Source organism: Thermobia domestica, chromosome 12 (genome assembly GCF_964235325.1).
Source record: "Thermobia domestica chromosome 12, izTheDome1.hap1.1, whole genome shotgun sequence".
Lineage (NCBI taxonomy): Eukaryota > Metazoa > Arthropoda > Insecta > Zygentoma > Lepismatidae > Thermobia > Thermobia domestica.
This window is the reverse complement of record NC_137465.1, coordinates 17,190,091-17,214,140: the sequence shown is the minus strand read 5'-3', so window position 1 is coordinate 17,214,140 and position 24,050 is coordinate 17,190,091. Positions and strand designations below refer to the sequence as shown.

The 24,050-nt window shown below is 35.7% G+C and overlaps 1 protein-coding gene across 1 annotated transcript in view; it reads right to left on the bottom strand.

Annotated features, from left to right (window-relative positions):
• LOC145666350 (zwei Ig domain protein zig-8-like) overlaps window positions 1-24,050 on the bottom strand; it is a 631,696-nt gene that overhangs the window by 110,081 nt on the left and 497,565 nt on the right. Inside the window, exon 3 of the mRNA XM_081733483.1 lies at window positions 7,973-8,183. Within this exon, the coding sequence (XP_081589609.1) occupies window positions 7,973-8,183 (211 nt within the window). The remainder of the gene's footprint in view (window positions 1-7,972; window positions 8,184-24,050) is intronic.

Here is a 24,050-nt window from a genome sequence, read left to right as displayed (position 1 = left end):
TTGCAGCCAGGCCCGTATTTAGAATATATATTGTGCGCCCCTGTGCTCTAAATAATTTTCCGCCCCCAGGAAATGACCAATATTACAGTTGGATTCATGGTTTTTGGGGTCGCTGAGATGAATAGTGACAGTTTTAATCAAATTCAACTTCAAGGTCATACTCCACTTCCCACGAAGGGGGCGACATTTGAAAAGTAACCGAAAACGATAGATATTAGTGTTGAGTTCATAGTTTTCGAGGTCGCTGAGTTTAACGGTATCAGTTTTCATGATGTTCAACTTCATCCTCGCCCCTCGGTGGGGGTGGGAGAGGATGACTTTTTAAAAAATAATCAGATAAGCTAGCTTATTAGTAACCTCTGTAATTAGAGCGAATTAAACACATGAATATATTTTCCCGCACTTGCGTGGCACTCTGAGAGTTGCTACTTTTAAATATTACTGTATTGTGAATCTTTTAAAAAATCCAAAATTTTGACGCCCTTAAATTCTGCCGCCCTGTGCTCGATCACAGAATAGCACTTACCTAAATACGGGCCTGGCTGCAGCATGTTTGCTTTAGGAACATTTCGGTGACTGCAAAACAGATTGTCTCACAAGACCAATATTTTCAGAGGGAAGATCACTTCTAGATCGCCCAGATTTTTTTCTTTATCAAAAATGAATCCATTACTGGAAATGATAAACCCATTGCAACACAGTCTTTTGATCAGGAACATGTTCATTACGTGGAATAACAAAGTTTAAAAGAAAACTGTTTGCACTGTAATTACAGACCTTCTGCTTCGGAAAACATTTCGACTGTGTGCGTGCAGAGCTCCTAATCAGAGCGCACCCACCGCGGGGAGGTCCGTCAAGTTCGGAACCATCCCAAAACTTCCTTCTCAAGATATATTTCAAATCTTTCTTAATCAAACTATGTTTGTTTAACAGAGAAATTATTGATGTAGTATGAAAATTTCATTTTACACATCATCTGTACTCCTTTTCTTATAAAAACAGTTTAGCTCTATATATTTCTGGAAATATAGGGAGAAGTATTTTACCGTTACTTAGCGGGTACACAATTATACCTGTTCAATACTACATAGATGTAATGGTTTTTAGCATTGGACTCCCCCCAAAGTGTGGATCCTCTCCAAAAAAAATTCTGAGTGCGCGCCTACTACAGATCAAGCCATAACAGTAGGAAGAACGGTGAGTGGAGCCGAGATGAATGATACTAGTTTGAGGGAAATTTCCCGCGGCGTAAGGAGATTCAGCAAATAACTTTTTAAAGAGGGAAAAAGGGAGATGTTACGAATATGAGATAAAATGTAGGGAAATTTAGCTTTTTAACAAATGTTATGTTACTAAGCACTGCAGCAGTAGGACGAAAGACGGTGGCATTCTTTCCAGAATCACACACACAAAGTAACAAACTATTTTTTTTTCCCACAACTCTTCCGCGGCCTAACCTGAGAATGTAATTATACAAGATAACATTGAAGTAATACCAGAAGGTCGAAAGCACAAATGTGGAGACATGAGCATAGTATAATGATCCATAGATACGCAATTAATGTTTTTTTTTTAATATTCAGCAAAGAATTAGGGAGTTGGAATTAGGTTATCTATAGTGAACAAACATTAAAGAAATTTTATCTTAAAAAGGGAATTTTTAAGCATTTCTGAGGGAGATTTTAACTTGAGGACCTAACATCACTGGCCGAGACCCCAAATTCTGAAGCCTGTCCACAGACAGCGTTACAGCCGATCAAAAAGTGAGAAGTTTTATTGGGAGTTATTCAGGTGTAAAAGTGAATCTGAAAATGTAGGGGGATGGAAGGTAGCGACATGACTAAGGCCCGGATTTTTATGTAGTACAAAGTACCGAAATATGTACATAAATATGTAACAAAAATCAATGAAATATGTAAGAAATATGTTAAAAATATGAAAATATGTAAAAATATTTTTCGTGTTTATTTTGTATCTGTGCTATTTTCTTAGGTAATAAAAATATGTAACATTTATGTAATAAAAGCTAAACAATTGTAAATAACGTCCTACAGATACGTACACATTTTCAGAAGAAACAAATGAAAATATGTATCAAAAAAGAAAAAAATCATATTATTGAACATATAAACATAAAAAAATATAAACATATAAACATAAACATACTTTTGGGACGAACAATAAACCACTAAATAATTTACGCAATGGAAAATCTTTGTCACTAACTTGTCACTGATACGTTCAAATTTTCACTAAGAACAAATAAAATTGTCTCGTGGAGAAATGAAAATCACATTATTGAATAGAAAATATCGAAAGAGAAAAAAATATTTAAGAGAAAGAACGCTTACCTTTGGAACTGCGCGTTTAGAATTTGAAAACTTTACTATCTTTCGATAGATACGTTCAAGCTTTAACAAAGAACAAATAGACTTTGTAAACACATTATTAAAAACACATTATTGTATATCAAAATAGAAAAAAAGTCTTCAAGACAAAAAGCGCTTACTTTCCAGACGAAAAATAAACCACTAAATATTTTATGTAATGAACTGCGTATTCAAACACTTTGTGTCACTAACTTGACACAAATACGTTCAAATTAAAAAAAAAACAAAAAGAATGAAATTGTCTAGTAGGGAAATGAAAATCACATTATTGAATATCGAAATAGAAAAAAATATATATTATTTAAAATAACGAGCGCTTACTTTCGGAGCGCAACATGAACCACTAAATATTTTATATAATGGTATTCAAAAAATTAACTAACTATCCACAGATACTTCAAGCTTTCACTAGTAACAAATGAAATTGTTTCACAGAAAAATGAGAACCATATTATTGTATATGATGAAAAAAATCTTAGAAAAAAGGCGCTTACTTTGCTGATGCACAATGAACCACTACATACTTTGCAGGTGTTCAGGAGCTAAAGAGAGTCGTTGGTTAGTCAGGATACTTTTATAGGCTGAGAAAGACTCTCCAGGTCACAGGAAGTGAACTTCAACAAATGACATTTTCCAGTGCTGATTTCCTCATGGGCCTCCGTTTCTTCTTCATCCAATATCCTGCATGCAGTCCTCAATGTTAGGTATCCTGGATTACTCTTCAAAAATAACTCGAACTTCCGGGCAATTTTCGCACCTATATCTCTCTGCACAATGTTGAGTTTCTTCTCCACATCATCCATTGTTGTCATCGCTTCTTTCAAGTAAGTCTTGAAGTTTTGTTTCTCGATAACGTTTGCAATTCACCCGAAATTACTTGTAATGTACACTAGTGAACATTGAACAACAGGCTTTTTGAACGCACTTTGAGAATCACATACTGTTGCACTGGACTCTGCAAGAAATGTGGTGACAACTGACTTCACAGCATCAAAATTTTCATTGTAGAAGTTAACAGCCTGTATCCAGATGCCCCACCGTGTCAGCACAGGCTGCGGTAGTAGCGACACATTTGGTAGCATATTGTTGTAGCACTGCACACGACCAGGGACTTTCACAAAAACGTTCTTAATAGAAGACACAAGCTCATTGACTTCAGGGAAGTTGATCCGCACTTACTCTGCTACACGATGTAATCCATGGACCAAACAGCACCTATTATGAATGAGGTTTGGGTAGAACACTTTGAGCGCATCGGCAGCTTTTAAATGTACGCCGCAGCATCAGAACACATCACAAGCACTTTTTCTGCAGGAACACTTTCTGACCACAACACTCTCAGTCCATCATTTACGAAACGTGCAACTGTGGAATGGTTTGTTTTGTCCAAAACTTTTGAACACGTCAGAAATGGTGATGGAGAATCAGAGTAAAGCTTTCCTACCACCAGATTGGCATCGAATACGTCTGTAGTTTCATCCATCGCAAACCATATATGCGAATCACCAATTTCAGCTCGAATGTGTTTGATAGTATCTTCATAGCACATATCTAAATAATTCTTGCAGATAGTAGATTCGTCAGAAATGTGTCTCCTGCAATATTTTTCCAAAATGGACGCGAACTGTGGGACTTGCAATTTGTACCACCGTATGTCTGCTGCTATGAACACATTGGCAAGTCTTTGTAAAATTCACTGCTGTTTTCAGATGCTGGTTTTGTTTGGGTTAAAAGTTTTTGCTTTGCGGCACGCTGTAATACCTTATTTTTCATGTGAATAGCTGTTTTCATGTGCTGATCCAATTGTGACTACATTGAACAGACCACTTTCTTATCGCATACTTGACAGAAAACACTTTTACCGTCGGTGGTATAAGCGTCATCCATAGCTATCCACGATTTCAAATTTGACGCTAAAGAGGAAGCCATCATAGAAAACAAGAAACTGACTCGGTCACAAGCATGCACACTAACAAACCGGTCGCGAAACTGAATCCTTTTCCCCTTTGTTTGAAGGAAGAAATGGCGGAGTAGCCATCGAGTCATACAAAAACAATTTTTGATTCGATTTAAGAAACAAGTGATAAAGCCTAGCCGCTCCAATCACCTCCCTCTTACTGCCACCCCACCCCCACCTGTACAGGTTGCACATACAGAAAAAGGTGAGAAAGCCAGCCAACGGTGTGCGTTTTAGTTTTTTTGTCAGCACACATCCGAATGGCGTCTGCTTGCAAAGGCGATAAACACAAAAATCCTTATATTGTTTTCTTTCTTTATATGTATCAGACCTTTTTCTTTCTTGCAGGATTGGAAGCGATAACTGACGACGTTTCTTTGCATACTGTAGAGTGTACAAATTATTTTAGCCCAGCTTTCCCGCAATGCAAATCGATTGAACAAAGTGAGAGAGAAAATATAGATAATTAAATAAAGTACTTTTTGAATTATTGTTCTATATATAGGCCTATTTTCATTTTCGTATTATTTTAAGAAAATTAGCGAAAAGGAGCAAGGGAACTGAATTTATGTACAAATGTGTACAGTAGACGGAAAATATGTAGCAGACTTCAAAATGTGTAAAAATATGTAACGTCATTTTGGTTTATATGGCTCCTTACTTCGTAATTTGCGAACATTTCATATTTTCATCAGTGTACATACAAGGCAAAAATATGTAAAAACATAAAAATCCGGGCCTTAGAGATGACATCACGTCGTCCTCCCTGCCTACCTTTGCCCATGGTATTTTTTTTAGGAACTGGGGGGACGCCACAGGTCCGTATCCAGGGGAGTCCAGGGGGCCGGGCCCTCCTAAATTTTTAATAGCCTCCTCTAAAATTTTCACAATGGGCTTGCAAATAAACTATAATATGGGATGAATTATAATATTTTTGGATCGCCCCCCCTAATTTTCACCGCCCCCCTACATTTTCGAACTGGCTACGGGCCTGGGACATCGTACATATTTTTTGGAGGTGAGGAGACTGCGTCCCACGCGTTCCTCCTCAATTTTCCCTCTGGCATTATTGACCATAATTGTATTGTCATTTTGAATACATAGCAGAATAAACGAATTCAAATCAGAGCAAAATAATCACCATTTTACTATTTTGTAATTAATACCATTTTATGTTTTTGAATTAACAAGTTTCTATCTGCAACAGTTTTTGTTTCATTAGGCTTTGAAATGTTAGAGGTTTCATTATGCCATCCTGTATGATAATCAGTGGCGTATTTACGATTTTGTTTCGGGAGGGGATTTGCTTGAAAATGTGAAAATTCTGCAAGATATTTCATATACTTTACTATAGTAAGTAAGATTTCAGGGAAGCTTCAGCCCGGAAGTCCCCCCTAAATACGCCACTGATGATAATATAAGAATCAACAAACTATGTATTTTTAATTTAAGTAATAAATCGTTTCCACTTCTTCCATGTCATAAACTATTCTTCATAATCACCTTTTTTTTTACGACAACAGATTGCACGTGATCTTACACAACTTCAAAATAACATTTGACAACAACGCGAAATTACAAATCTATTTTCTCTTTAAAATCTAAAACTATAATAAAATATTTGTTTAAGTGTAGCAACTACACCAGATATCTGATAAATTTAAGCACGCTTTATTGTTGTTAATTGCGATTTTTACAATAACTTTGTATAAAACCATAATCTAAGTTAGGAATGTGTGAGCCATTACAGTGGAATTTGCGGCTCTTAATTCAAGCAACAGTATCACAAAATATTGATGCATTTGAAAAAGGAAATTAAATTATGTCATTTTTACGTCCTGTCAGCTCCAAAGTAAAAGAATATGTCACTCATATGGTACATGAAGTAAAAGCATATGTCACTTAACAAGTAAAAGTATGGTACTTGGAGAGGAAGTAAAAGCATATGCCACTTAACAAGAAATACATAAACTGACAAAGTATCTGCTCTTCCAAATATTGATAAAATAATCTGTTGTCTGCTTATTCATCGGGGCTAGAGAAGTATGATGCAAAACCCACACTTTTTTTCTAATGCATTCCATTATTACCACCTGTCACCACATATCAGACTTCTCCATTGAACATTTTCCTCACACGTAGCTCCAACAGTGTGTAACACTGTACCAACTACACTTCACTGTTATGTTTGGTGATAATAGTGCATTTCTCATGTATTCTGGTTTGAAATTTACTCAGTTTGATTGTTATTTCTTTCGTATATTGTTAATAATTATCTATAACAATTTTAAAATAAGATATTGAATGCTTGTAATAAATAACAAGTTTAATGTAAATAATAAGTGAATATTAAAAAAAGTCGAAAAAAATCCACATAGCCATCCGTTGCGATGAGCGCGACATCTGTTCCGAAATTCTAAGATTGGATAGCGGGCATCACGAAACTGCAAATTCAAATAGAGGCAATGCTTGATAATAATAATAATGATTTTAAAAAAGAAAATTTATTTAATTTCAAATTTAAATAAAGTGCAAGTATACAAAAATTAACATTATTTTGCATCTTACTCTAAGATTTGTAGAATTTCAATAAATGAAATAGTGCATTTTAAATCTGTGAACACTTGAATATGATGCTATTTTAAACAAAATATTTTATGCTGAGTTGACAACACTGCTTCAACTATGGCAACACTGGTTTCCGACAGAGGATTATGTTCTCATTATATTGTAGAACTTTTGTTTTGAATCCTTTAACAGTTTTCAAGATATTTACTTTAAACGTTCATGATTCCTTCACCTTTTATTTGGGGGGGGGGGTATTCAAATTTTGAAGCCCCATAGCTCCTATCCTTCTGGTCTATAGCATCTTAAATTTTGTTCATTTTCATTTCTCATGATGCTCTATCAGATGTTCTATGTGGCAATCAGATTTGAGCTACAACTTGTGGGACCTTCCCGTGTATTTACAGTCACCTAAATCGCAAACAACTAGAATTGTATTGTTTATATAAGGAAAAAAAGAGTACATATGAAGTATGAGATCAAATCTTTAGCCTACAATCATTTGGGTATTATTTAGTTTCTCCCCTAGCTGATGCTTCTGGCTCACTCGTCTGTTGATTACGGTTATTTATTTGTAATTGTGATGAGTAATTTTGTGGTCATATAACATAAAAGCTACATGACATAAAACACTAACAACCTGCGCTAAGTGACCACTGAAAAGCACAAATGCTATCTAACCGAGTCAGGACAGAAGAGTAGCAGGGGAGGCCGACAGACAGCGAGTGGGTGCGTGCGTAGGGAGTAGATGCGTCATTGACGGTGAGTATACGTGTAAAGGAGGTCGTTTACAACGGCACACTACAAGTCACGGTAGTAGCTACGGAGCCGACAATGGATCTGAGGTAGATACTAAAAGCCATCCAATCATTTCTCTGATTAACAAGGATAGTTTTATTAAGAAATTGTACAAGTTAGAAGTTTCGGAGGGAGTTCTGACCTACCGCGTGGGTGCATCACTGACTTGACAGAATTATACAGAGTCACAAATCATGTAGAAATTATCACATTTTAAATAAAACATATATTTAATTGTAGAAATAGGAGCTATATTACTTACCACTAATAACAAGAGAGACTGCCCTCATGACTTTTGGATCGGTATTGATTTGGCACTCATAGAGGCCCTCGTCTTGTTTTCTGATTGAGGTTATCCTCAAATTCCAGTCGTCGGATTTCAGTTGATGCAGTACCTCAAACCGCGGATCTGAGGTGTATCTATGCATCCCATGAGTCAGGATATGCAGGTCATGCTTCCTGATCCAGGAAACCTAAAAAGAAGAAAGAAAATTAACAGTTAATACATGAAGACAGGTAAGTTTTGTTATCAAATTATAGATTTCCAAATGATAAGAGGTGAAATGTTGAAAACCGCATTTATCTATTTTGTCACATTATAGACTTACAAATGATAGGGGATGTAATATTGAAAACCGGATTTACCACTTATCTCACATTATAGACTTACAAAAGGGAAGCAATATTGAAAACCGTATTTACCACATATCTCACATTATAGATTTCCAAATGATATGGGATGCAATGTTGAAAACCGCATTTACCTATTATGTCACATTATAAACTTACAAATGATAGGGGATGCAATATTGAAAACTGGATTTACCACTTATCTCACATTATAGACTTACAAAAGGGAAGCAATATTGAAAACCGGATTTACCACTTATCTCACATTATAGACTTACAAAAGGGAAGCAATATTGAAAACCGGATTTACCACTTATCTCACATTATAGATTTCCAAATGATATGGGGTGCAATGTTGAAAACCGCATTTACCTATTATGTCACATTATAAACTTACAAATGATATAGGATGCAATATTGAAAACCGGATTTACCACTTATCTCACATTATAGACTTACAAAAGGGAAGCAATACTGAAAACCGTATTTACCACTTATCTCACATTATAGATTTCCAAATGATATGGAGTGCAATGTTGAAAAGCGCATTTACCTATTATGTCACATTATAAACTTACAAATGATAGGGGATGCAATATTGAAAACCGGATTTACCACTTATCTCACATTATAGACTTACAAAAGGGAAGCAATACTGAAAACCGGATTTACCACTTATCTCACATTATAGATTTCCAAATGATATGGGGTGCAATGTTGAAAGCCGCATTTACCTATTATGTCACATTATAAACTTACAAATGATAGGGGATGCAATATTGAAAACTGGATTTACCACTTATCTCACATTATAGACTTACAAAAGGGAAGCAATATTGAAAACCGGATTTACCACTTATCTCACATTATAGACTTACAAAAGGGAAGCAATATTGAAAACCGGATTTACCACTTATCTCACATTATAGATTTCCAAATGATATGGGGTGCAATGTTGAAAACCGCATTTACCTATTATGTCACATTATAAACTTACAAATGATATAGGATGCAATATTGAAAACCGGATTTACCACTTATCTCACATTATAGACTTACAAAAGGGAAGCAATACTGAAAACCGTATTTACCACTTATCTCACATTATAGATTTCCAAATGATATGGAGTGCAATGTTGAAAAGCGCATTTACCTATTATGTCACATTATAAACTTACAAATGATAGGGGATGCAATATTGAAAACCGGATTTACCACTTATCTCACATTATAGACTTACAAAAGGGAAGCAATATTGAAAACCGGATTTACCACTTATCTCACATTATACATTTCCAAATGATATGGGGTGCAATGTTGAAAACCGCATTTACCTATTATGTCACATTATAAACTTACAAATGATATAGGATGCAATATTGAAAACCGGATTTACCACTTATCTCACATTATAGACTTACAAAAGGGAAGCAATACTGAAAACCGTATTTACCACTTATCTCACATTATAGATTTCCAAATGATATGGAGTGCAATGTTGAAAAGCGCATTTACCTATTATGTCACATTATAAACTTACAAATGATAGGGGATGCAATATTGAAAACCGGATTTACCACTTATCTCACATTATAGACTTACAACAGGGAAGCAATACTGAAAACCGTATTTACCACTTATCTCACATTATAGATTTCCAAATGATATGGGGTGCAATGTTGAAAACCGCATTTACCTATTATGTCACATTATAAACTTACAAATGATAGGGGATGCAATATTGAAAACTGGATTTACCACTTATCTCACATTATAGACTTACAAAAGGGAAGCAATATTGAAAACCGGATTTACCACTTATCTCACATTATAGACTTACAAAAGGGAAGCAATATTGAAAACCGGATTTACCACTTATCTCACATTATAGATTTCCAAATGATATGGGGTGCAATGTTGAAAACCGCATTTACCTATTATGTCACATTATAAACTTACAAATGATATAGGATGCAATATTGAAAACCGGATTTACCACTTATCTCACATTATAGACTTACAAAAGGGAAGCAATACTGAAAACCGTATTTACCACTTATCTCACATTATAGATTTCCAAATAATATGGAGTGCAATGTTGAAAAGCGCATTTACCTATTATGTCACATTATAAACTTACAAATGATAGGGGATGCAATATTGAAAACCGGATTTACCACTTATCTCACATTATAGACTCACAAAAGGGAAGCAATATTGAAAACCGTATTTACCACTTATCTCACATTATAGATTTCCAAATGATATGGGGTGCAATGGTGAAAGCCGCATTTACCTATTATGTCACATTATAAACTTACAAATGATAGGGAATGCAATATTGAAAACCGGATTTACCACTTATCTCACATTATAGACTTACAAAAGGGAAGCAATATTGAAAACCGTATTTACCACTTATCTCACATTATAGATTTCCAAATGATATTGGATGCAATGTTGAAAACCGCATTTACCTATTATGTCACATTATAGACTTACAAAAGGGAAGCAATATTGAAAACCGTATTTACCACTTATCTCACATTATAGATTTCCAAATGATATGGAGTGCAATGTTGAAAAGCGCATTTACCTATTATGTCACATTATAAACTTACAAATGATAGGGGATGCTATATTGAAAACTGGATTTACCACTTATCTCACATTATAGACTTACAAAAGAGAAGCAATATTGAAAACCGGATTTACCACTTATCTCACATTATAGACTTACAAAAGGGAAGCAATATTGAAAACCGGATTTACCACTTATCTCACATTATACATTTCCAAATGATATGGGGTGCAATGTTGAAAACCGCATTTACCTATTATGTCACATTATAAACTTACAAATAATATAGGATGCAATATTGAAAACCGGATTTACCACTTATCTCACATTATAGACTTACAAAAGGGAAGCAATACTGAAAACCGTATTTACCACTTATCTCACATTATAGATTTCCAAATGATATGGAGTGCAATGTTGAAAAGCGCATTTACCTATTATGTCACATTATAAACTTACAAATGATAGGGGATGCAATATTGAAAACCGGATTTACCACTTATCTCACATTATAGACTTACAAAAGGGAAGCAATATTGAAAACCGTATTTACCACTTATCTCACATTATAGATTTCCAAATGATATGGGATGCAATGTTGAAAACCGCATTTACCTATTATGTCACATTATAGACTTACAAAAGGGAAGCAATATTGAAAACCGTATTTACCACTTATCTCACATTATAGACTTACAAATGATAGGGGATGCAAATGTTGAAAACTAGATTTAACATTTATGTCATAGAAATGGGTATTGAAAAACTTCTGCTCGGGATGTTAAATTCATATTGTAAATAGTAACATCTATCAATAATTATTCATGAAAATCGATATCTCATCAATAACTAATATAAAAGTTTGTAAAGTTTGTTTAGTGCACTTAAACGAAAGATAATATATTGTAAAATTTTCCTATTAAGGAAGAAGGTAGAGTAATTCAGGTATGGCATTCGGTTTCACCCACAACTTTTATTATAAAAGTTTCGATTTTAAAACAATATAATACAGAAATACCAGAAGACCAATACAAAATCCACTATGTATTTAAGATAAACAAGTGTTTCAAAGCCTACGCAGCCAAGGTAAGAATTTCCACAAACCTCCATGCAAGCTGAGTAGACGTGGGCTAAGATTCTAAGTGCTTCAGGCAAGCAAATGATATAAGTTGAAAGCCCGCATAGCTCCAGGTAAGCTAAGCAGGTAGGAAAACCACAGAGTTTCACGCAAGCTAAGTAGTTGCGGTTATAATTACTACAGCTTCACGCAAGCTAAGAGCGTGGTTGAGTTCGCACAAAGCTAAAGGCAAGCATAGTGGGCAGGAGTGCTTAAAGGATCATCATTTTTGGACATGATGCAGAGAGTTAAAAATTAGGAATAGAATTACATAATAAAGGTATTCCATTCAGTTGATCCCAAGATATAAGCAACCAACATTCTCAAGAACTATTAAATGGATCAACGTCAATTTTGGACATGATGTAGAGAGAGTCAAAAATTAGGAATAGAGTTACATAATAAAGATATTCCATTCAGTTGATCCCAAGATATAAGCAACCAGCATTCTCAAGAACTATTAAATGGATCAACATCAATTTTGGACATGATGTAGAGAGGGTCAAAACTTAGGAATAGAGTTACATAATAAAGGTATTCCATTCAGTTGATCCCAAGATATAAGCAACCAAAATTCTCAGGAAGTATTATATGGATCAACATCAATTTTGGACATGATGTAGAGAGGGTCAAAAATTAGGAATAGAGTTACATAATAAAGGTGTTCCATTCAGTTGATCCCAAGATATAAGCAGCCAACATTCTCAAGAACTATTAAATGGATCAACATCAATTTTGGACATGATGTAGAGAGAGTCAAAAATTAGGAATAGAGTTACATAATAAAGATATTCCATTCAGTTGATCCCAAGATATAAGCAACCAACATTCTCAAGAACTATTAAATGGATCAACATCAATTTTGGACATGATGTAGAGAGAGTCAAAAATTGGGAATAGAGTTACATAATAAAGATATTCCATTCAGTTGATCCCAAGATATAAGCAACCAACATTCTCAAGAACTATTAAATGGATCAACATCAATTTTGGACATGATGTAGAGAGAGTCAAAAATTAGGAATAGAGTTACATAATAAAGGTGTTCCATTCAGTTGATCCCAAGATATAAGCAACCAACATTCTCAAGAACTATTAAATGGATCAACATCAATTTTGGACATGATGTAGAGAGAGTCAAAAATTAGGAATAGAGTTACATAATAAAGGTGTTCCATTCAGTTGATCCCAAGATATAAGCAACCAAAATTCTCAAGAACTATTAAATGGATCAACATCAATTTTGGACATGATGTAGAGAGAGTAAAAAATTAGGAATAGAGTTACATAATAAAGGTGTTCCATTCAGTTGATCCCAAGATATAAGCAACCAAAATTCTCAAGAACTATTAAATGGATCAACATCAATTTTGGACATGATGTAGAGAGAGTCAAAAATTAGGAATAGAGTTACATAATAAAGGTGTTCCATTCAGTTGATCCCAAGATATAAGTAACCAAAATTCTCAAGAACTATTAAATGGATCAACATCAATTTTGGACATGATGTAGAGAGAGTAAAAAATTAGGAATAGAGTTACATAATAAAGGTGTTCCATTCAGTTGATCCCAAGATATAAGCAACCAAAATTCTCAAGAACTATTAAATGGATCAACATCAATTTTGGACATAATGTATAGGGTCAAAGTTTAGGAATAAAGATACCTGATGGAGATGATGTAACTACTTGATGATACGGGATTATTATAGAGGAATTACCACTTGGTAGTATGAAACCCAATTTTTCCTAAACGTAAGATTGGTTTTGATATAAATCAAATACTTTCAATACACATATCAAACTCCTTTACCTGGTGTACCTTGACACTCCAACTTATTACTTGTATACTTTGTGAAATGTATTTCTCGTTTGAAACGACAACTTATCAAATTACATCTTCATGAATAAAATAAAAGAAAGAACTGACCCAATTCTCTTGTTTATCAAACAAACACGTGGCTATCCTAGTCCCAAAAATCAACACTTTCCTGCGTTATCGAGGAAGTCTATCAAATGAAGTAGTTTCTTTTTAATGCCCGTTTCAGAAATTCTTTCGGAGTTCAGAGAGAGTTTGTTAGTGTCCGTAGAAGCAATTACTCAATGATTCTGTTAAGTACCAATTGGATTCTCGTACGACAAAAAATCGGATCTGAATGACGAACTCTTCACGATCCGAAGTTCCGAAGCTAGACTTAATTCATTTGCGAACAAAAACGTTATACAGTCTAGGTAAAAATCCCTTTCTAGAAAATTAACCTTTTCTTTGGAACTTCAACTGAACCTCTTTCTCTCTCATTCTTTTACTATGGTTCGATCCCCGGCCAAGTAAGTTTTATAGTGAACAACATCGTCTCCGTTAGTTTTCTCGAAGCACTCCCGCTTTCTCCTACTTTCTCATTCCACCAATTCTTCTATCATCATTCATTTGCCTTAATCATCGTCTCCCTTAGCCTAAAAGGCATAATCATGGAAGTTAAACTGAAATATTACATTTCAGTTTCACTTTCTTCTTCTTTTGCTTGAAGTTTACAGTCTTCTGATTTCCGACATTTTCGTTTCCTTATGGTACTGGATAGGTGCTGCCCTCTTTCTCTTCTTAACGGACGTCGCTTCAGTTTCCAGTACTAATAAATATCTTGCAACGTAACTTTTAATGAAAATTCTACCTTTCTACTACTACTTATACCATTACTATTATTATTATTATTAGTAGTAGTAGTAGTAGTAGAAGTAGTAGTAGTAGTTAGCACTTCTCGCTATATTTTACCGTCTTTCTTTATGAATCAGGATTGAAACTGAAATTAGTTTTACGTTACTACTTTTGAAAGGAAATTAACTCTTTGAGTTTTACGTCCCACGCTTATGCCCGTGAGGCTAAAGGAGACGGTGATGATGAGTAATGAATGAAATGGTGGAATGAAGAAAGTGGGAGGCAACGGGAGAACCCCGAGGAAACCCACGAACACGGTGTTTGTCCACCATAAAGTTCACTTGGCGGAGGCTGGGATCGAACTCGGGATCCCAAACACCAGAGGTGAACGCTCTACCACTGAGCCACCGCGGCCCCTGTTACCACTTTTGGTTTCAATAGGGAAATGAGGAATGAGAGCATACTCTTAGAATATTGGAAAGCCGTAGTAGCTTGGTAGTAGAATGCTCACTTCTACGGTGTGGAGTACCTAGTTCGATCTCAGTTCAATGTGGTAGACAAACACTATAGTCGCGGTTTTTGCGAGGTTCTTCTGTTTCCTCTCACTTCCCTCATTCCGCCATTTTGTTCATGATCAAAATGATCCTCATCATTGTTTTGGCACATTGGAGCGAAATTGTAGGAAAAATAAACTAAAACAAAAACTCTTGGAATATTGGTTTTATGAAGAGAGATATCTCGCCATATGGGAATAATTTAGTTTCCGGGGGTGGGGTATAATTTCGTTGCTGATTGTATATGTTTCGTTGCTGATTATACCCCACCCCCGGAAACTAAATTGTTCCCAATAATTTAAGCTATTATTTATATATTTTTGAAAGTTTGTAGTAAACTTATGATATATTACCTATTACAGTCTGGGTTCTGGCTGCCACCCTTCCCCCACTTTTGCCTTCTAGATCCGCCACTGGCTATATTTTTCAGTTTTATTTCTTGAGGACACAATATGGAAATCCAAAATGGTAGACCAAAAGGATACGGGTGAACTTGAAATCAAATTTTGTAAGACTGAATCCATATCAAAAATATTTTCTTTAGCTCTTGTCGTTTTTAGCTCTCTGATTGCTGTCGACAGATGGCGGAAAAAACGAGTTTTCCTGTAATAGTTCCCATTCTTACGCATAAATGTTTGCAAATGTCAACAAAGCAATTTAAAACGAAGCAATGTAAGAAATATTTTCAAAAAATGATTCTTTACTAATTTAATTTAAGCAAGTAAGATATATTTTCACTGAAGACGTAAACAAGCGTGGAAGTATTGTGGTCTCTAATCATATTAATTCAATACGAAACTAATTTAGTATTGCAAATTGATTATCCACATTTTTAATAGGTGTCTAACTAGTTAATGAGGGTTTTTCGTTTTTGCTTTTTTAGTACATTATTAAAAAAGAGTGAAATAAGTAGATTATCATTAAAAGTTGAAAATGGGGTAAAGAGCTAAACTTTCTTAAAAGAGTTTCTCCGGATCCGCTACAAAAGTAATAATTTGCGTGTGACCATCGCCGCTCGTAGCGTGGGCCAATAGGGAAACAGTTGTTATTCCTCCTGTATCGTAGAAAGGTTCAATTCTTGGAAATACATGTTTAAAAATATTAGTTTACTCTCACATACTACAGATACATGTGTAATTTATAAGATATGTTAGGTGCACCCGTGAATCAAAGTGCGTATAGACAGGGTGTTTCAAAACAACATCGACAATATTTGGGAGGTGATTCCTGACACCAATATAAGATGAAAAGTATAGACCAACCTGGGTGCACAAATGCTTACTTTCGGAGTTATAGGCTGCTGAAAATATGAAAAAATGAATTTTGAAGGTCCCTAGCTCCAGAACTATGGGACGTGTCGTAGTCGAGTCAATATTTCACTTACAAACTAATATGTGTGCTATCCAAAAATGCATGTTTCAGAATCCTAAGGTAGTAACGCAACATTTTCTATAGAGGCAGTTTGACTACGGGCACATAATTTGAAGTATTCACCAACTACCTTTATAAATATTTTTGCTTAAGTACCGCGGGATTCTGAAACTTGGATATTAAGATAGGACACATAATAGTTCTTAAATAAAGACTTGACCCGCCTACGGTAGGTCCCATACTTTTGGAACTATGGACCTTTAAAGTCCATTTTTTAATGTTTTCGGCAGCCTATGACTCCGAAAGGAAGCATTTGTGCACCCAGGTTACCCTATACTTTTCGTCTTATCTTGGTTGTCAGGAATCACCTCCCGAACGTTGTCGGTGTAGTTTTGAAACACCTTATATACACGATTATGCTTATGTGTCGGTAGTTTGTTCCCCCTTCCTATTTCTTGAAAAAAAAATCCTACGGACATCCTTGCGTGTGGTCGGCTTTGTACAGGGCATACACGAACGAACCGTGTGGTCTCGAGCGTTAATGAAATAAGTAGCAGATAATTTAATAAGAAGTAACACTCTATAGTTCGGCCTGATCTCAATCAAATTTTGCATGGCATCAAATTCATTTGGTGGATAACTTTGGAAGAAAAAATCTAGAATAACACGTGATATATGGAAACAATCACTGTCATCAATCTTCTTGCATAGAAAGAAAGTATTAAGATCTCTGAGTCTATACAACGATCATGCACGTACAGTGACGACGCCAGCTTCAAGTTCTTAGGGGGGCAAAGGAGGGGCAGATACATCTTCGGGGGGGCGGCTATTTGCCATACCAAAAATGATATATTTATTATGTTTGACTTATTTTACATTACATTGTGTATTTCGTTGCTGTTTTCATATTAGACCTAATATGATTATTAATTAAACTTATTTCAAGTAAAATTTGTAACTAACAAATAAGTAAGTCTGCACATGAAGTATTTTTCAATGAAACTTTCGCAGCGTAAGCATAAATTGAATTACTTTCGCGTATGCTACAAGTAACACATTCGTCTGGTACTATATGCTACGTATCTCTCTCTCTCTCTCTCTTTATATATATATATGGAGAGAGAGAGAGAGAATTTACGAGGAATTGCTGAAAATGTCGTAGTCCAATCCAGAAGGAGTGTAAGTACTAGGTAGAAAAATGAAACCGTAGTTTAGAAAAACACATCTCTGTATGTACAAATACAAATTTTCATATTAATAATGAAATTCTTATTGTTTCTCAGGCCTCTGAAGCGATTATGTGTGCCCAAACAGATAATTGCACGAACATCCAGATCCTAACTGTTATAACATTTTTGTTCCACCAAGGAAAGTCACCGAAGTAAATTAATTAGGAAATCAGTGAAACACCACGGGACTCTCCTCCGTTATATATAGTTGTGAAGAAGTAAGTGGCTTAGTATAAACGTAGCAATTTCTCAACAAATTATGCTTTACATCCAGGATGATTAAAAGCAATGACTCTTCCCGAAATCATGGATGCAATTTGTGACATTATTCTTGAAAATTGCAGCATTTCAGCCAGTGGTGGATATAGCCCGGGGCCGGAGAGCCTAGGACACCCCAGTGTTTAAGTGACAAAAATAATTTAAGCTATTATTTATATAGTTTTTAAAATGTATAGTAAACTCACGATATACTTATTATAGTCTGAGGTCTGGCTGCACCCGACTTTCTCAGTTTTTACCTTCTCAGCAAACCTTGTATCAGAGATTCTTAGCATTTCTTTGGAACTCGTCGGTAGCATAATTCAGAATGGTTTCTGTATGCGCAAGTTCTCGGCATAATGGGTTTCCAAAAAATCTGTCAGGAGAATAAAAGAATGACGGCATTAAGAGAAGTCTTCTTCCAATTTGACCGTAATGCTGATTAATTTCGCTCACGAATAGTAACTATGAACGAAATATGGTTGTGTCACTATTATCCTGAAACGAAACAACAGTTAATGGATTAGTAGCAAACTAAGCTGTTATAAGCACATCCTCTGAATATTGAGACCCGGGTTCAATTCCCGACGGGAGCTCATGTGGTTCGGATTCCACGTTAATCAGTAGGTCCACGTCTCATATAGCCTCGCTGCTGAAAGGGACGCTAAACTAAAATCAATCAATCAATCCTCTGAATATTGAAAGCCGAGAATAATGTTTCAGAAAAAAGAAGTATAGAATCTTTAAATAAAACAAAATATGAAACTGAAAACTTCAAACCTGGATAAATACAAACAAGTTACGTAACTAGTTTTACCTTTCTTTTGTTTCCAATTGAAGTTGATCCAATAAGAAGAAAACAAGTCGACCAAATCTACTATTGTTCGCTAGGCACAATACTTAAAAATCATAAGAAAGAAGTATAATTAAAATTTACCTCAAAAGGCGCTAAATTAGAAAACAGAAATATGTGTGCATACCCAGACGCTCAAAGAAGAAAGCTTGAGGACTAATCTGCTACATAGTAAATGCATGGAAAGCAGACTATAATTTGACAATGAGATTGGTTATGATACTGATATAAAATACTACATGTAGAATGTTTAAAGATTGTAGGAGTCTGGGGGGGGGCAGTCTAGGTGGCAGTCAGGGGGGCAGAAGTAGCTACTAGGAGGGCGCTCGCCCCCCTTGCCCCCCTCTGGCGTCGTCACTGTGCACGTACAGTCAGCGTTAAAAGTTTTCTTTGTTTGATAAAATTAATTTCGTAAATAACTTCCAAATGGAATGACAACTTGAATACAGTTTACGGTAAATTAAAAATAATCTAATTTTCTGTACGTTTCAGCCTTGAAATCCGGTGAAACGGTGTACGCTCCATCATTATTCCCAAAATAAATTTTACCAAATGGAAATAACTTTTGTCGCTGACTGTACATTCGTTAGTGTTGTTTAACTTTTATTGGTCTTCAGAAGATCCATTTTTCTCAGAATAGTATCTCAGAATAGTATCTCCGAATAGTATCTTAAACCACATCGTTATATACAGGAAGAACATAAAAGAATGATGCAGCTTCAAAAGGCTTTCTCGCCGTACACTAGCATAATATACGTCCTCAGCAGCGGCAACTTTCTAAGAGTTAGCGTTAAATTACGACAATGAGTTGTAAGACACACATATGAAATACTTGTACATTTCTCTGAATGTGACCTTTGTATCCTCGTCGCCAGAAGTGCCTTTACATCGCAGTGACGCGTATGTGACCACGCAGTACTCCAAGGAAGGAATGGTTGTATAAGAATTTTTGATTAATTTTGAAGAGTTTTTATTTTGACTAGGGAATTAACATAGGTATAGGGAGTAAAGACAGAGATTTGAAGCATCAGTGCACGAAAAGATTCGTATTCTCAGTTTTTCTATTTATTGTTTTATATATTAAATTAAACACCACAATATGTATCACTGATAACGCAAATCGTATTATTTTGTAACATCGTGTCTGTAACAAATTGTCAAAACATTCATCTCCAGACATGATGTAGAGAGAAGAGAAAGAGATAAGACATCTGTAATATATGTATATGTGACTCACTAAGTAATTGTAGAAATTAGTTGAAGGGCACGTAAGAGAGCAAAAAGAGGCCTAGAAGTCTGAACTTTTTAGAAACGTCCTAGATATGTGAAAGTATAGTTAAAAATTGCAAAAGGTATCATGTAATTTATCTTCCTTTTCTTATATCCTAGTATACTTTTTTCTTTCACATCCAAACATCTCTATTCAGAATTACGAGATAAAGGTGAAGAGAGAAACATTTCCATCTCAAGAATTATATCAGAAAAAAATCTTTTGACCTAGACTAGATTCGAACTCGCAACCCTTGAATCCATGAGTCTGCGCTCTACCGATTTTTTTAAAATACTTTATTAAATACTTTTGTTATTAGAAAATTACATCAGGAAAGATTAACAAACAAAATTGTACTGTGAGCAGCCAATTATACCAAAAAAAAAAAGTACAGTAGACACATCAATAAATTGCTGCTAGAAAATTAGCAAACTTTTGTGTACTGTTGTTGCATACGGAACAACAGTTGGTTGACATACAAAGTCACATTACTATTAAAATCATTACATAAAAGAATATCGATAGTTTGGGACGTGATCCATGAAATTGCGTTATGTTTAGTGCTGGGATAAAATTGATAATCCGGAAGCAGCATGAATGGCGTACAGTGAATATTAGAAGGTGTTGTTCTGCAGATACGGGCAATGATTTTTTGATAATGAAACCATATAGCTGTGTTTCGTGAACAACTTTCGAACCGGTGTTGGAGAGTATCGAGAACATAACAAGTACCACAGAAAGAAATATTACAGATACCCAATTCATAAAGTCTCCCGTTAGTAGGATATATATTATGAACAACACTGTACCAAAGAGATTGCATGGCAGGAGACAATACCGGAGTATGAATGTTTGCCCAGATTTTCTCCCAGTTTGTCATTGGGTAATGTTCTACAATACGGGGAACCGACATTGTGGTGGCATGATAACGATTATATAATTGTCTAACAGAAAGATCTTCAAGGTGACTCCGTGCGATAAGCGAGTAACTAATATCAAGAAATACGTCCTTGAGGTATGGCACAAAGGAAATCCAAGGTTGTATATGCAGGGGAGCTTGTAACTCAATATGACGTAGTGGTACACATAACGCCTTGCTGGAAAAGGACTCTGAATAGGAGCATAATGTTTGGCAGACGCGATGTATCAGCAGCGAGTAGCTCTGAAGTTTAATGTCTTTAAGGCCAAGGCCACCATCACGTTTTGATAAACACGCAGTGTCGTGACTTACCCGTAGGCAGTGATTATGCCACAGCAGTTGCCCTGAGTGTTTTCGTATGATACTTAGGTATTTCTTCGGCAAGGAAAATAATTGAGTCAGAAACCAAAGACGACTAAAAATAAAAACATTTAAAAGGTACACTCTGCCTGCAAGACTTACCTGCCGGTCTTTACTTTGGTGTATGAGTGCAACCAAAGTACAGGTTGTGGTATGAAAATTGTAGTCTATAGTATTTGCTATGCGACGTTGCCAAGCTACGCCTAAGATGTTGATGCGATCAGTAAAGGGGATCGTAGACATATACACGTGTTGGTCAGCCGTATTTATACACATCAGGCGTGACTTTTGTTTATTGAGAATAGCACCTGAAACGCACTCATAGTTCGATATGAGAGTTTCAACACTTGACAGTTCCTGGGGACTGTTAATGAAACAATGTATATCGTCTATAAATGCTTGTAATTTTAAGGATGTTGCACCAATCTGTATACCTTGAATTTTTTGTTCCAGTGTTAAAAGAAACGGAACAAGAACCAAGCTATATAGAATGGAAGACAGGGGGCAACCTTGTGCAATACCTCGACGTACATTGATAGGATATGTAAGTGCACCATTAACCTTTAATCTTACATATCGTTGAGTATAAAGAAATTTAATCAAATTAAGAAAACTGTCTCCGAAACCATAGTTTTCAAGTACCTTAAACATGTAATCATGTGACAATCTGTCAAATGCCTTATGAAAATCAAGAGCCAATAAAGCGACCTGCGGAGAACTTGTTTTCTGACACCAATGAATACCTTCTCGTATATTACTTAATGCTAAAAACATAGGTTTTGTATGTTTTAAGCCATACTGATAATTGTGTAAGACTTGATTTAAAAACGGTTCTAAACGAGAGGCAAGGCAACGAGATAAAATTTTCTGGTCAACATTAAGGAGGGTAATCGGTCTAAAATTATCAAAGTCATGCGCACCTGCATGTTTAGCTACAAGTGCCATAATGCCGGCGGTAAAAGAAGAGATGTACGTGGGAGTGAGTCGAATTTCGTTATACATTTCTGTGAGAAAAGGCGTAAGAATGCTGTGAAATTGGTGGTAAAATTCTAGTGTAAGACCATCGGGTCCCGGAGATTTATTTAACTTCCCCGCAAAAATAGCGTGCTTGACTTCTCTTTCTGTAAAGGGCGCATTGAATATGTTACGAGCCTCCGGGGTGAAAGTACCGGTCGGACGCTCGAAGCAAGGGTCAGAAGATTGGGTTGGAGCGGGGGAATATAGGTTCTGGTATGCATCGTACAAAGCTGGGATTACCTGATCATGCTCGTGAACTACACCGTTAGGAAAGGAGACCTTGGAAATAAGGTTTTGTTTACCTCTGCGCCTTTCACAGATAACTGTATGTAAAGAGGGAACTTCATGCTGAAGCATTGTTGTTTTGCCTCTCGTGAAAAAACCTTGATTTTTTTTACGATGTAAAGTGAGTAGGAGTGCCTTAATTTCCTTAATACGAGGGAGTACGTCTACTCCTTGAGCAAGTTCTTTATAGTAGTCACATAATAAGTGATGGTAATAATTATATTGCTCTTTAAGAAGAGAGGATCTGTCTTTGCAGTGCTGTTTACAGATAGATCGAAAGGACGGTTTAATGTGATGTAACCACCATGAAAACAAACTTTTCTTGTGAGATTTAAAGTACATTAAATAGTTCCACCTATTGGTAATTAGCAACTGTAGATCCTCGTCAGTTAAAATGCTGTTATTGAGTGACCAAACAAAGGATGACTTTAAGTACTTACAGATAGGTAGATCAATGGTACAAACCACAGCACAGAGATCAGAAAAGCATACCGGTTGAACGTTTATGGAGCGCACAAAATTAATTAAAGTGGTACTGACATAGATCCTATCCAAACGTGAGGATCCATTTCGTCGAAAAAAAGTGTGCCCTGGGGCGTTACCTTTATAATGACGCCATACGTCAACTAACTTAAAGTCTTGAATCAATTTAGGTAATGTAGGAGAAGTATTGTAACCAAAACTAGAGTCTATAGGATCTAACACTGCGTTGTAGTCTCCTACACAAATCAAATCTCTGGCACCAGAATGTAACTCCGTGGGAACGTCGGTGAGATAGAAGGAGTTTCGCTCAGCACGTTTGTTATTCCCGGACGGCGAATATAAATTACAAAAGTGTATGCTTTCATAATTGGCTGTGATAATACGACCTGGCGGAAATTTTGAAAAGGCGGTTAATGAGATATCTTTGCGATATATAATAGCTGTTCCAGAACCAGTTTCGGAAGGATTGACTTCCCACAAATGATTAAAAAGAAAGGAGAAATTGTCAATGTTGCATTCTTGAAGGAAAATTATATCCAGAGACGATGTGTTGATGTAATCGGCTAGCGCTTTTTGCTTCGTGAGACTAGAAATGCCGTTGACATTAAGAGTGGCTATACGCGTGGCATACATATTTAATGGCCACAGAAAAATAAAAAGACACCAAAAAAGCATGACACAAGGAAATGACACAACACACTTGAAAAAACAAAGACGGGGGTCAACACTCGCACACATTCTCGTTCTATACTGGAAGGTGA